We start from the raw sequence: 16183 nt of genomic DNA, 5'->3' as shown, positions 1-16183 counted from the left end.
ACCAATCTAATTAAAATTAGCTCTACTATTAGGGGAAAGTGGTCTAAAACGGGCCCTCAAGTTAAAATGGGCTTCCCCCATTATCTTATGTTCTCTTTCGTGTAGTCCAAAAATGCACTGTACACAACAACCCCGCTTCCAGTTGATGACGTTTTTGTGACATGCGCGTTTTTTTAGCGTCCGTAAGCTTGTGCAAAGAAGAACAACACTTTTGTCGGTTCCCGCAAAAAAACAACCTAGAAAAGTTCATCTCGAGCTGAAGGTATGTATGGATGGATGCCAACTATAAATTACACAGTTGTTTTCAAACATTGAACCTATGTATTTTACAAAGATAGGTTATTGTTCAACATCGTACTACTTGTTTGATTCTAAACATGGTAGGTGTCAACAAGTATGAGCTCAGTTAAAACGGGCCCCTGGGGACCCATTTTAAACCCAAGAAGTAATAATGTGTCATAGGGCTGGCATAACAAAACTACTGTATCGCTTTGTAAATTACATTGTTAATAAACAACAATAACAATAACAACGTGTACTAAAACCTTTTTTGTGTGTGTCTGTTTTCAGTACTATGGGGAAATGTATCTGCAAGACAACACGACAAAGCTGGAGTGAAGAGAGTATGCAGCGTGCAATACTAGCTGTTAGACATGGGGCTATGGGATTCAAAAAGGGCATGCAAGCAATTCAACGTTCAACGAAGATGTCGTAAAGAAGGTTCATCAGAAATTGCTGCTGAAAAAGGATTGGGATCGAGACACCCTTGTTTTTCTCCTAAGCTTGAAAAGGAAATGGTAAATCATCTGCTGCCAGAGCTCATTGCTCATTTTGTGGAGAGAAGTTTTCCGAATCTAGGCAGGATGAGAAATGGATCCAGTGCATGGCGTGTAAACAGTGGGCCCATCAAGAATGCTCTGGCGCGGAAAATTATATATTTTATTGCGATCTTTGTACAAGTGACTGAAGATGGATGGTTTAAGCAATCTTTTGATGCTGAATATACTTTATGAAATGCATCACACCTTTTGAGGATAGTAACGGGCAATGTATCACAGAGCAATTAGTTCGTTTTGTTTTATTAGAAGTCTGTTCATTTCATTTATTAACATGAAAAACCAGTTTTTAAGACCCGATATTGTGTATTGTTCCCCTTTTTTAAAAATTACCTCAAGGGGCCCATTTTACACAATAGTTTGGGTAAAATGGGATTTTTTTATGGTTTACTAAATTTGATTTTCGACCATAAAAGAGTTAAATGCGACTGGATTCTGTTCTTTGTACATCAATTACACATGTTAAACAACGAAGCAATCAATATTGTATTTGATTTATATTTCAAAAATTAAGATTAATTTAGGAATTTGCTTAAGGGGCCCGTTTTAGACCACGTTCCCCTACATGTGAATCTAACAGCAGCCAGTTGGAGCCCATGTCTACCAATCAAAATCGTACTTGCAGAATCATGCCTTATTTAGACCAGTAGAACTAATTTTAATCAAATTGCTAACAACACTGCGTAGTCTCCAATGTCCAGGTAACATTTCGTCTGTAAATAATAATTTATGGGATGGGAACTGTATTTACGTGCCCATATCCAACTTAGGTTCAGGCACGCCCACCCCGGACTTAGCCTCTGATTTCGCCAGTGACCAATTTCGGAGCAGGAGGGAATAATAATTTAAATATTGACCAATCACACTTCGCCTTTTATAACGTTATTTGGTAGCATACAAATTCTAAAAATATAATGCGAGTCTATTTTAATGGCCGCAGTACAGCGAACCATACCAATACGTACGGGATGGGTTATCAGTCTTCAATTTTACATTACAAATTATTTATTTTATAAAATAAAACATGTTTTCAAATTATTTTTAAACCACTGGCATGATTCTGCAAGTAAGGTTTTGATTGGTGGACATGAGCTACAACTGGCTGCTATTAGATCCACGTGTAATAATGGAGCTAATTTTAATTAGATTGGACTTACACCGGCTCCTCTGTCCAGGACAGGAAATGATTTGGAGTGAGTGTGAGGAGGGACCGTCTGCGGCGCCGCGCTGACAAGTCCAATAGAACACCAGCAGGCCGACCAGGGTCTGCAGCGGGCGGGAGCCACGTGAGATTAAGATTAAATTTCTTTATAAATACAGACATGTGTGATCGCCTGCGCCTGCACATTTTAGCAGTTTACTATTTAAAACACACATACATTATACACTTATGATAATTACTAAGAAGACACATTTCATTGACTGGGCTATGTTTTGTTCCAGCCAGTGCTCCAACGGTCGTGGTATGTGCTATCCTGTCTGTGGGATGGTGCATATAAAAGATCCCTTGCTACTAATGGGGGAAAATGTAGCGGGTTTCCTCTCTGAGACTATATGTCAAATTACTAAATGTTTGACGTTCAACAGCCGATGATAAATCAGTGGTGTCGTTAAACAAAACAAACTAACTTTAGATAATAAATTAGATGGGATACATGACAGTAGATTTAGCTTCCGGATTTGGAACCCATTCGTTTTAGATGTTTCTCCCATCAAACCGGAAGTTAACAAAACACAAGACGTCGAAGTTGAGATGTGTATGTGACCCCCTCCGTCGAAAATTGGGGGTTATAGCAGCACATATTACTGGGGACAAGTCCCAGTGTCCATTGACGAATCATGTCATGGCAAAACATCGCAGAAAACGCTTTAGACGTGGTTCTACGAGTGCCGTCTCTGTTTGTCATAGACTGTATTTTAAACGGGAATTTCCTGCACTTCCTCTTCGTGCACGTATTAAGAACGTCAGAAGTGTCAACTGACTGGGCCTCGGTTTTTTGGATGTTGTTTATAGGCATATGTAAGTTACCTAAAAAAATAGGTATAATATCCGCCCGGTCCCCTCCATTATTATTTTTAGTTAGGGTTGAGGGTTGGGGTTGGGGTTGGGGTTGGGGTTATGGCTGGGATTAGGGCTAGGGTTGGGGTTAGGGTTGGAGTTAAGGTTAGGGGAAGGGGGGACCGGGCGGATATTTTTCCAAAATATATTCCAAATAATATCAAGAAATATTCATGTGGCGTGTTAAAATAATTGATCCCAAAGTGTCTAAAACCTGAAACCAAAACTAAGCCTTAGTCTAAGGGAAAACCAGGAATTGAGGAAAGGAAAGAAATATTAAAAAATATCCGCCCGCACTTTAAATTTTAAAGTTTGTTTTGTTTAACTACACCACTAGGGCACATTGATTAATTAATCATCAGCTATTGGATGTCAAACATTTGGTAATTCTGACTCATAGTCATCAGAGGAAACCTGCTACTTTTTTCGTAATGCAGCAGGGGATCTTTTTATGTACTTTTCCACAGACAGGAAAGCACATACCACTGCCTTTGACCAGTTGTGGTGCACTGGTTGGAACGAGAAAAAAACATATTAGTTGAATGGATCCACTGAGGTGATTCAATCCTACGACACAAGCACTCAACCGATCATGGTAAATCCCACCCCAATCCCAGATTGGTGCCTGCAAGTTCAAGTTCAAGTTCTTTATTGCGTTAAGTTTTCCAACTTATCAGCATTATAACAATGAAATACAATATTATGTACAATAGTGCGGAACAATGGTGGAAAATGACTTACATAAATACATACACATATACCGATACAACAATCCATCTATATCTATATATAAACAATCGGCAATATGGGTTACACAAATATAGATATATTAAGTTGTTTGTAGTAATAGCATATCCCTCATTTTGTTCGCCAAGGTTATTTATCTCCTTATTGTTTGTAGTTGACAATAGCTGTATTAGTTTAAAAGCACTGGGGTTCTTGGAGTAGTATTTCTTAATAAATCTATTTCTTAAAGTTTCGTATCGTGGACACTGAAGAATAAAAATATTAAAATGAAACTCATCCTCAATCTCATTAATATTACATAATGTACATACTCTTTGTGTTCTCTCGATATATTTAGCCTGTGTGCACAAATTCTAATTTTTTTTATTTCTTTTATATTATGTGAATCAATTATACATTCCACATATAACTTAGCCCAAGCGTATCTAATTCCTGCTTAATATTCGTCAGCCAAATATCTCCATACTCAGTCATACATTTCCTCATACACAGCTTTTAGAATGCAATTACTGGTACTACCAAGGTTTATCCAATATTTAAACATTCTCAGCTTTCTTATAATAGCTAGTGGAAATCGTCTCAATTCTCTATAAACAAAGTAATTACAAGTTCTATTATGTACACCCAATGAACGTTTACAAAATTGTATATGCACTTTCTCAATGTCGTGTGCTGAGTGAAAACCCCAGACTTTCAATCCATAATTAAGAACACTATTTACATAGGTATCAAATACCTCTAACTTCGTTTCAGTATTAAAATAGTTCTTATTACAACTATTCATGATCCAGTATTGTGCTTTACGTCCTTGTTCTGCCAGTCTTTTCTGTGCCCGATTAAATTTACCATTATAACTTAGTAACAATCCAAGATAGTTAAATTCGTCTACTACCTCCAACTGGTGACCCTCATAATCCCATTTCTTGTTATCTTTAAGTTTACCCCCATTTCTAAAGACTACTATTTTTGTTTTATTTGTATTAACGGTTAGATCCCATTTTGTGGTGTAATATTCAAGGGTATTTAACATAGACTGTAACCCTTCTGGCATCTCGGAAAGAAGTACCATGTCATCAGCATACATTAGTAGAAATATGTTTAACATTTGTATTTCAATATATGGACAATTGTCTGATATGAATTGCATTTCACAATCATTTACATACATAGAAAATAATATTGGTGATAACACCTCACCTTGCAATAAGCTGTTTACACACACAAAATACTCAGAAATTACGTTATTATATTTCACACAGCATTTAACGTTGTCATATAAAGATCTTATAAGTAATATAACTGCCAACATTTTGCCTCCTATGCCCTGTTTAATTAGCTTGTACCACACATTTTTTCTATTTATAAAATCAAAAGCCTTTTTATAGTCTATAAAGCAGCAATATAATCGTTTCTTATTTTTCAGTGCTCAATTTATCAAAAACTGTAATATAAAAATAGCATCAACTGTGAACATATGTTTTCTGAAACCAAACTGCGCATCAGAAATAACATTATTTTCTTCATCCAATTTTAGGAGCCTGTCATTTAAAATAGAAGTGAACAATTTTCCTAAACAGCTGACCAGGGTTATACCTCTATAGTTGTTGGGGTCATTCTTATCACCTTTCTTAAAAACTGGGACGATGCAACCTACTGCCCAGCTTTTGGGGAAATATCCCGCTTTAAAAATGCTATTGAACAATAAAAGTAAACATGGCATTAAAACACCTACACAATTAATAAAATATTCATTTAAAACATTGTCATGACCACAAGCTTTATTCTTCTGCAACTTATATATTGCATTGGCTATTTCGTCATCCGTAATTTCACTATCCAGTAAATTGTCATTAGTGTTACTAGTACTGTTATAAAAACTGGATAAAAAATCGTCAATCTCATTATTAATATTTGTTTCATTCGAAGCAAGGTTACTAAAATGTATGAAAAAATCGTCATTTGTCAAGTCAGATTTTATTCCTTGCTTACGTTTTTGAAAGTGTTTGTAGAATTTCCTAGGGTTATGTCTCCTTAAGTAATTAAGCATATTACCCTGTTGAGATTTGTATTGTTTATATTGCAATGTCTTGTATATTTGTTTAGCACGAACAAGCTCAATTCTATTCATATTATTTTTATTTGCATTAAATTTTTGTATGGCTTTTCTGTATTCAAGATAGCGTTTCCTGCACAACTCATTAAACCAAGGCTTATCGTCATGACTAATGCCGTCTTTCATTGTTTTCTTTGGATTTGCTTTGTTAACTGTAACTGAACAATAAGGCTGTATGATTTCATTGAGTTTGTGTACAAAGTTATCTTCACATTCGTTTACATTTTCGTGGCTATTATCATTTATAGTACAAAAAGTCAATAATTCGTCTCGTCAATATTTTCAGTAAATTCATCAACAATTTTTAAAGTGTTTACGTCATTCCATTTTATACTGGTGTGTGACTGACTGTATTGTATTTCTGTAATGGTATGGTTAAATAAATGGGTCATTTTAAAACTAACTGTGAATGGTCTGAGAAACAGTTAAATATGCCTGACTTGAATTCTTGAATTTGTCTTAACAAGGAATCACTAACAAGCAAGTAATCAATAAGGCTTGTGCCGTTTGCATTATAAAATGTAATGCTACCACTTCTATCTCCTTCGTGCCTACCATTCACAATTCGTAGACCACTGCTTTTACAAAGAGATAATAGTTTCCTGCGCATATAGCTGAAGGTAGAATGTTTATATTTCAAAGCAAAAGTTAATAATAATTTTGTCAGGAAGATGCCATTATGCAACTTTGAGATTGCATCTTTAAATATATGGTTGGTTGACAGAACTTGGTAGACATTATTATTATTATTATTATTAAATTACAGACAGGTTTTTCCGATTGTCACCCAGCAGTTTATGACGATGTTGATAGATGGCGTATATAGTCACCATTAAGGGAGTGAAATTCACACAATAACATGTGACAGCATTGCACCTGGGTGCAATTTCAGTATTTATGTCTGTCTTGGAACGTTTTGTAAAAACAAAACCAGTCTCTCGGGTAATTCAACCTCTTTTAAAGATTGTATATTCATATCAATGTAGGTGGAAATCTGTGAATGATTAAAAATTTAAATAATAAAGCATGTATACATGCCATTACAAAAGCATAGCGAATAAATTAAACACACACAAGTAAATGTTTGATGGTTATTAAGTGAAACTACTAAATGCATCCTAAAATATAGATAACCGTAAATAAAATGTGTTGAGTGCGTCGTTAAATAAAACATTTCTTTCTTTCTTTCCTAAAATATAGAAAAATATTTCAGTTATGTATGTTTGTAAAAAAACATGGTGTATCATTTTTAAAAAGAAAGATTGACCTTAAATCTATATATCAACGTTTAGCTGTTATTAGCTTTGGGACATTCCAGATGTGATCACATGGGGTTGAAGTGGGGCGCAGTTCACACTTCCATATATTACTCTCTTATTTTTATTTTATTATTTTTATTTTATTGATTTTTTTAATAAATATGAGCTATTATGGTGTTAAATGTGTGCAAATAAAATGATAAATAAATAATTTACTAACGTAACACGCATGCAGGCCACACCAAAAATCGAACCCCCACCTACTTCGTCAAATTTTATTTTTTATTTATTTATTTATATTTTTATTTTTAATTAATTAATTTATTATTATTTTATTATTATAAATAATTTTTTAATTATTATTTTTTGTTTCTAGAAATAAAAATTAAATTAAATTAATCATCCACAATATTCAACACCAAATTACCCTGAAAAATCACCTCTGATTAGTCATAAAATACTCTATATACTAGTTAATTACAAAACGAACTCGTTTGACACTGGTGATGTCCATGACAATTAAGTACAAACAAAACAGAGCATAGGCTGGGAGAGGGAGGTCATCTGATACCCCCGCCCGCTGAGGTTAAAATGCTGTTTTAAAGTTCAATATATTAGGCTATACAGGTGTCCAGGGAAATTATATTTGCTTGCATCATTTGAAATTATTCGTTATGCTTTTGTATTCACGTGTATATACATGCTTTATTATTTACGTTTTTAATGATCAACACACTTCCACCAACTTTGATATGAATCTACAATCTTTAAATGAGATTGAATTATTTGACATACTGGTTTTGCTTTCAGAAAATGTACTAAAAAGGTAATAAATAATGAAAATGCAACCAGATGCAATGCCTTCACATGTTATTACTGAGCAAGTTTCAGTCCCTTAATGGCGGACCGATCACGTGATTGAAAACATGGCCGCGCACAGTACTTTGACGTCACTGGTCAATAAACATGTCTATACATGTATACATATTGTGCCAAAATGTTTTTTAACTGAATAGACGCCTTAGTGAAATGTGAATATAAAAGTAATTAAAACAGACAAATGACTATTTTACTGAACGTTGATATGTAATCTTTAAAACGTCTTTTAAAATATGCGATGCACATGTTATTTTTTAGTGACGTCCTGAAAACACACTGCTATGCCATAATCCCACTACTGATTTTGTTCTGTATTTGATCAATAGTTTTTACTACCCTGACTACAGTACATACATGAATAACATGTATGTAGAATGTAAAGCCTTTTCATGAGTTAACATTGTTATTATCAGTGGGCCCATGGGCTATTTCTCACTCCACCCAGTGCACCACGACTGGTGTGTCAAAGGCCGTGGTATGTGCTATCCTGTCTGTGGGATAGTGTATATAAAAGATCACTTGCTACTAATGGAAAAATGTAGTGGGTTTCCTCTCCAAGTATACATCAAAATTACCAAATGTTTGACATCCAATAGCCGATGATTAATAAATCAGTGTGCTCTAGTGGTGTCATTAAACAAAACAACTTTAACTTTAACATTGTTATTGTTATTTTTTCAGGTTGCTGTATTGCTGTGATAGTTTTCTGCCTGGACGTGAAGCAGCTGATAGATACATACAGCTATGTTCTGTCGTTTGCCGTTTTGCTCATATCGCAGCAGTGCAGCTTTACCTATGTTATTCAAATGTACTCGTTGGAGCTTCGTAAGATGGAGGAAAAACCATACATGAAACCGTATAATTTTGTGGAGCTTGTGTCCTTGAATCCATATATATTTTGTTCACATATCTTCTACCAACTGAGTCTTTCACAGATTTTTATCCTACTGCGAACTAATCGCCACTCGTACCGACAAAGTGAAAATAACAATGGCATGAGGTTCCTCTTTCAGATGGCCATACATATATCGCTGACCTTTCCACTGACAGTGCTGGCTTTCTACCAAGACTTTCAGTTTTTTCTCTGGACCCCATTGATGTCCCTCATTTTCCCAATGCTGCAGTTAATTTCAGATTTATGCAATTCTCTATACAATATATTTATTACACTAGTAAGAACTTATAGTTTAGCTTCTGAGACGATTCAGGCAGTTGGAATTCAAAGTTATGTCGAAGGTCACTGGGTGAGAGTGAGAGTTCCCACTGTTCTAAGGGTGTTTTTTGTGTTGCGTGTATTGTATCAAGTAGCCAGCCATATACTGTACATGATGTACCAGCATTACGTTGTCACAGGGATAGTCGACTACTGGGCCTGGTCCCTATCCACAGAGACTCTTCAGCTGGTTGCTGTAAGAAGCTGTGAGACCACAGTGTCCCTGTTGGGACTGACTAGCATAGTATCTCTTGTGACACATTACATTGGTCTCTTCATGGCCTTTTGTATAGGCTCCGATACCGAGGAGGACCGCAACATGGGCACAGTGTCGGCCATATTGTTTTTTATTTTAGCACTGCAGACCGGCCTAACCGGTCTTATTGCGGAGAAACGCTTGATGCAGCTCTATCGTAATTTCTGTCTGCTGTCAACTGCAATATTGCATTTTGTGTATAACATGGTAAACCCTTTATTAATGTCGCTAAGTGCTTCGAGGAACACCAATATTGTACGTCACGCCAGAGCTCTGATGATGTGTGTGTTTCTGACTTTATTTCCGCTCTGGCTTCTCACTTACCTGTGGAGCCGCTACACGATCAGCACGTGGCTTCTCGCAGTGACAGCATTTAGCATTGAGGTTATTTTCAAGGTGTTTATTTGCCTACTCGTGTACACTTTATTCATAGTGGATGCTTACAGAGACAAGTTCTGGGAGAAGCTCGATGACTATGTTTATTATGTGCAGTCCACTGGCAACACAGTGGAGTTCCTCTTTGGGATATTCCTCTTCTGTAATGGAGTGTGGATTATGCTGTTTGAGTCTGGTGGGGCAATCCGAGCCATCATGATGTGCATACACGTCTATTTTAACATCTGGATGCAGGCCCGGGAGGGCTGGAAGGTGTTCATGAAGAGGAGGACTGCCGTGAACAAGATCAACTCGTTACCGACGGCGACCCAGGAGGAACTGGACGAGCTGAAGGATGTGTGCGCAATCTGCTACCAGGAGTTGAAGGGTGGGGCACGGGTCACGCGCTGTTCGCACTACTTCCACGGCATCTGTCTGCGCAAGTGGCTGTACGTCCAAGACCGCTGTCCTCTGTGTCACAAGCTCATCTACAACCCGGACCCACCACCACCAGGTGCAGGTCCAGCCCCCAGGGGGGAAACTCCTCTGATGCTAAATAATGACCAGGCCCCTCCACTGGTTCAGCTGAACCAGGACAGACCTGAACATGTCCCTGATGTCATTGGCATGGGTAACCACGTGTTTCCTGATCCTCCACCACCACCACAACCACACTTCATGCATCAAGGTGCCTACCAGCGCAGAATGGCACCCTAGCTGTTCTCGTACATGACCTGCTTTGGGTCCACTATTGAGATTATCTTGAGAGTTTGAGACATAGATTGTTCAACGGGTTTTCATCTAAATTTAAGCAGCATGCAATTTAAATAATAGTATGAACCAAGTTAGCAAGGCTTGAAATTCATTGTTTGAATGAGAAGCAATGTTTGCATGTCGTCAGATTTTAATCTGAAAGCAAAGGCTAGAAATTGAGAACCCGTTCTAGAATGCAGGTATTGATATAAATTCTATAGTTGTATAATTCTTTAAGATAAAAGCAAAAGCTGCATACACGTGAACCTGATATTCAGAACACACATTGTGTATTTTGGGCAGCAGTGTATGTCGGGCTTCATGTCAGTTTTAAGCCTTGCTAAGTAAACGAGGTGACTTCAATGATGGAGTGATGAAGTCATTTAGTGTAAGTGGGCTCTTGCTGATCTCTGTGCTAAGAAAAGCATTTAGGCAGCTGGATACCGTCTTATGGAGATGACTGGGCACTAAGATCGCTGTAAGTTCACACATCTTGGGGCTCGGATTGCTTTGTAAAACGGCCCAGCTGCGTTTAACCAGAACATCATGCCTGAATTTCTTAATTTGAAATTTAAGCATGAAAATAAGATACAGATATATATATATTCAATATATAATCAAATATTTCTTCATTTTAAATAGAAATTTATATAATAATTTATATTAAAACAAAATTCTTGACATCTGGTTTTACGTGCTGAGATTTTACTGGATTTATTTCCATGAAGTCAGATTTGCCTTCTTGAACCTTGACCCTATTTGAAAGGAAGGAACAAATTGTATTTTGTTTGATGATACACTGAAAACATTTTAATTACGGTTGTGTGGTGTTGGTACTATTTGAAAGGAGAATAGTCACATGTATGTTGTTCACCTAAACATACCAGTACATATACAATTTTATCGGTGGATACTTTTAAAAAACCCAAAACATTTAAATTACGATTTAAAGTATGTATGTTATAATAGCACAGACCTGTACAGGTTATACCATAAATATATTAATTAGTGTATGGCAGTCAATTAAAATGTTTTATTTATTTTAAATCACAATTGAATTAAATTTTGACCAAAAATAAATTAGTGCAGGATCCAGCATTGGATTCAGGGTTTTGTAGGGGGGTGAAGTGGTAGGGATGGGCGTTTGGGCTAAAAAAAAATTAGACTAATGGAAAAAGGTAAAACAGTCCTGGAAAATGGACCAAAATAGTGCTTAAAAGTCCTGGAAAATGGACCAAAATTGTGCTAAAAAATCTTGGAAAATTAACCAAAATAGTGCTTAGAAGTTGTGGAAAATGAAACCATTTGAAGTGTATGCACCCTGATATAAGATCCTCTACTGGGCAGCCTTTCTCTTTGTGCAAACATAATTACAATCGGATGGTCATTCACACTAACCCTGGGCTAGCTCTTTTTCATATAATCTCTTCAAATTCAAAAGTTGCAGGATCCCAGTTATTTATCAATCATTAAGTGAAATTATTTTACAAATTATTATATATTTTTTTCTCCAGTTTTTAAAATCCACAATTAGTGAATTTAGCGAGTGACAGACATTTGTTTTAATTGTGGAAAATATGTTTGCATCGTCAATCCACTTGGACTTTTGTCAATATATACATGCACTAGTTATGAATCCTACAGTGAGCTGGAGCTTTATTTTCTTTGTACATGAACATAACTTGGTATAACATAAAAGACTTGAATTCTTATCCACTATTAGTAAAACTTGAATTATACATATATGTATTTTCATCCAACATAGGTTGAAATGGCTCTCCTCCGTGTTTGTAATATAAATACTGATGAAAGGTGTTCTATAAATATTGATGAAAGGTGTTTGTTCTATAAATATTGATGAACGGTATTTGTTCTATAAATATTGATGAAAGGTGTTTGTTCTGTAAATATTGATGAAAGATGTTTCTGCAAGAGGGAACAGAGGGTGCAATTACGTACCGGAAAATCCTGGAAATTAATTGAGAAAATATTTTGTAATTTTCAGATAGATGATAGTTTAAGAATTGCTGTTTAAAATTGGTCAAAGTGCGTAAAATTTAGTGTGGAATTTCAAAGCATTTCTAACCCATAACCACCTAGCAGGGGCAGTTTTGGTCTGTTTTATTACCTAGATACCCTGGAAATATTGTCTGGCAGAAAACGGGGATAACGAGGATCCAGAATATGCCATATATGTAAGCTGTCAACGTCTAAATGTATTCTATTTTATATTATTTTATCACTTTCAGGCTTAACACAAGTGGTATCTTCAAAAGGCAGTACTTTACAAAAAAAAAAAAAAAAAAATGCCTACAAAATAGTTGTATCTTTTGTATCTTTTAGTGAATGCATTATAAATTACTTACTTGTTGTTTACACTTCGAAAACCATTTACTTGACATCATAGAATAAGCAGGAGAGTTGTAGCTATAAATGTGACTGTTGGTTGTTGTGTTATGAAATTTCTCTGAAGTTTGAGTGATTTAAAGGTGTTAGAAGTACAGTGGATTATAATATAAAGTTAGTTATGCAAGGACTATATTTATTATTGCATATTGTGTATGCTTGTCATTTTCAAAGTGAATTCAGATACTTTTTTTTAAAGTTCTCAAACTACTTGAAAAATTCCCTCCAGATTTTGTCTTTCTGACCCTTTCCCTCCACCCGGACCTGAAGGGTCCAAAAGGGAACAGTTAAGCCAATTAGAAAAAAATAATTCTTCTTTAGATGTTTATGTAATTTGTGAATGTTATTAAATCGGGTCCCCCATTTATTAAGAACCCCAGGGAGGGGTGAAGTTTACCAGTATAGTTGTATGAAGAAATGTATATTAAACTAATTTCTTCAGATACTGGTAGGCCTATATTAGACCATTTCCACCTACCGTAAATTTTGTGGGAAGCTTCTTTGATCCATGGAGAATTTGATCGTTCTGACCACCGATATGTCGGGTAATAAATATCTTTATCACTCTAGATGCTTGATCACGTTTATTAAGACAATTATCCCCCCCCCCCCCTTTCCCACACACACCAACACCAGTTTTGTGGAGTGCTGCTTTCCCTGCAATAATTTGATTTTTTACTCGCCTGGTTTTTTTTCAAAAACAAAAGTTCAATAATCAGGGCTCAGAATTAACAATTTGAGCAAGGCAAATTGTGCCTGAAGTAAAAACATTAATTAATTTAGGAGCAAACTTTGGTTAGTTGAAATAAAAAAAATAAAAATAAAAAATTAGACAAAAAGAAACCAACCTATTTTATAAATGTATAACCGTGAACACCATATGGACAGTTCTATGGGAACTGGTGTTATTTGTTTGATTAACAAACAAACTAAAACATCCCACTTCTTGAAGTTGAATAGAGAACAAAAAAAGGTGCATCCACCCCACCTTTTTCAACTTCTATTGCAGTTTCAAGTATGAATGTTACCAGTAGCTTTCATATAGTAATCCAGGTAGGGACAAGACCATGTATAAATATATAAATACGTTGCTACATTGCCTGTGTGATTGGTAAAGGAAAATGAATAAACCGTAACAGAATAATGGTCAAAGTCCAAGTCACAAGATGTGACTAAAGCAATTTGTTGAGGCGCAGATGTAAAATTATCGTTGTATTTGCCACTAAATAGTTGCTAATTCGAGCCCTGGAAATGCATGTATTATACATGTGTTTGATTTATGACTTTTGGTTTTTACATTGTGCCAGATGTTAATTATACTGATCCCATGCTTATAAAACTTAAAGTCTAGGCTCCAAAGTTGATTAAATTGTGTCTATTCAAGTAGATTTATAGTCTAGAGACTGCTAGAGTGTAGACTGAAACTGAAGTATGTTATAAGCAGGGATCGAACATAAGGACGGCACAGACGACAAGATATAAATTGCCATAGGTAGAGAGCATCACTGATGGCACTTTGGTGTTGTCAGTAAAGTTCCTCAACAGTGGCGAAATGTACACACCTGGTCTGCCAATATTTAACATTTGCACATTTGAAATATGTCTACATACAGCAAAATAGCCTTTCAGTCAAGTTTTTATATTTGATGCAAATGTCACTTTTAAAAAATTGCCATAGGCAGGCTTAAAATTGCAGTCAGTGAGCTGTTTCACCCAAGACAATTCTTTTACAAATTGCTGTGGGAGGCAAAGCATGGGACCATGCAAGCTTTAGAATAAGAAACGATGAGTAATTAGTATGAACTGACCAGATACACAATATGGTGTGGTATTTGGGCAGTTCATTTTAGAATCCCACTGCAGTCGTTAAAATGATGTAAATATTTTGTGGTTCCATCTGATAATCTTGTTTTCAACCAAGCACAGAACCTGGGTAAATTTACAGCCCCACGACTGTACATGTTTTTCATTATTTGATGATGTTTTGATAATAGTATCTGGTACAATAACTTGCATTTGAATCGATCAATTTGTAATCATAAACATGGATATATGGGAGTTGTTGTGAACCAGGTTTAGTGTTGACTACAGCAAGGTTCGCCTTTGAATGTGCAAATGTTTTTAAAATGTTATATATTGTCTGTGATACAGTGTAATTAACTCTGTGTGTGTTTCTGCACACACATTTTGATTTTTTAAAAACAGTTTTATTTTATTGGATTTTTTCTCACACACTGGGAAACTTCACATAGAAATAGCAAATGTATAGCCGTGAAGTTTCAGTGTCAAAAACAAAATAATAGCTTTTTCTAACTTTGAGTTTTGGTAATCTTAAGAAAGTAAAATTGAGAATGAAATATCAACATATTTTTTTATTGATAAAATATGTACATATTTTTTATATATCAGTTCTTTTGATTTTTAAAACAGTTTACTTTGTATAGAACCAAGCTTGTTATTCCATATGTAACTGAAATATTTCTAGATTTTATAAATTTATGTGTGTTTACCCAAAACTAAGGTACACAGTCAAGAACATTGAAACCATATTATTTAAAGCATGTTGACCGCATGTGACAGCCCCTTAGGTCCACCCATGTAGCATGTAGGGAGAGACCCATGTGACAGCCCCTTAGGTCCACCCATGTAGCATGTAGGGAGAGACCCATGTGACAGCCCCTTAGGTCCACCCATGTAGCATGGGGAGAGACCCATGTGACAGCCCCTTAGGTCCACCCATGTATGTAGGAGAGACCCATGTGACAGCCCCTTAGGTCCACCCATGTAGGGAGATACCCATGTGACAGCCCCTTAGGTTCACCCATGTAGGGAGAGACCCATGTGACAGCCCCTTAGGTCCACCCATGTAGCATGTAGGGAGAGAACCATGGACAGCCCCTTAGGTCCACCCATGTAGCATGTAGGGAGAGAACCATGGAACAGCCCCTTAGGTCCACCCATGTAGCATGTAGGGAGAGACCCATGTGACAGCCCCTTAGGTCCACCCATGTAGCATGTAGGGAGAGACCCATGTGACAGCCCCTTAGGTCCACCCATGTAGGGAGAGACCCATGTGACAGCCCCTTAGGTCCACCCATGTAGGGAGAGACCCATGTGACAGCCCCTTAGGTCCACCCATGTAGCATGTAGGGAGAGACCCATGTGACAGCCCCTTAGGTCCACCCATGTAGGGAGACCCATGTGACAGCCCCTTAGATCCACCCATGTAGGGATAGACCCATGTGACAGCCCCTTAGATCCACCCATGTAGGGAGACCCATGTGACA

General features: G+C 36.5%; 2 protein-coding genes across 2 annotated transcripts in view; both read left to right on the top strand.

The window, feature by feature from the left end:
• The first annotated feature begins 2578 nt into the window (after positions 1 to 2578).
• On the top strand, positions 2579 to 15462 carry LOC121383073 (E3 ubiquitin-protein ligase RNF139-like). Its single transcript, XM_041512846.1, has 2 exons — positions 2579 to 2856; positions 8575 to 15462. The coding sequence occupies exons 1-2, from the start codon at positions 2676 to 2678 to the stop codon at positions 10452 to 10454; spliced, it is 2061 nt and encodes a 686-aa protein (XP_041368780.1). The 5' UTR covers positions 2579 to 2675; the 3' UTR covers positions 10455 to 15462.
• Positions 15463 to 15595: 133 nt separating this feature from the next.
• Positions 15596 to 16183, top strand: part of LOC121383898 — a 23746-nt gene continuing 23158 nt past the window's right edge. The window contains exon 1 of the mRNA XM_041513995.1: positions 15596 to 15636. Coding sequence (XP_041369929.1) covers positions 15596 to 15636 — 41 coding nt within the window. The remainder of the gene's footprint in view (positions 15637 to 16183) is intronic.

The sequence above is a fragment of the Gigantopelta aegis genome, chromosome 10, assembly GCF_016097555.1.
Source record: "Gigantopelta aegis isolate Gae_Host chromosome 10, Gae_host_genome, whole genome shotgun sequence".
Taxonomy (NCBI): Eukaryota; Metazoa; Mollusca; class Gastropoda; order Neomphalida; family Peltospiridae; genus Gigantopelta; species Gigantopelta aegis.
This window is presented reverse-complemented; position numbering and strand designations above follow the sequence as displayed.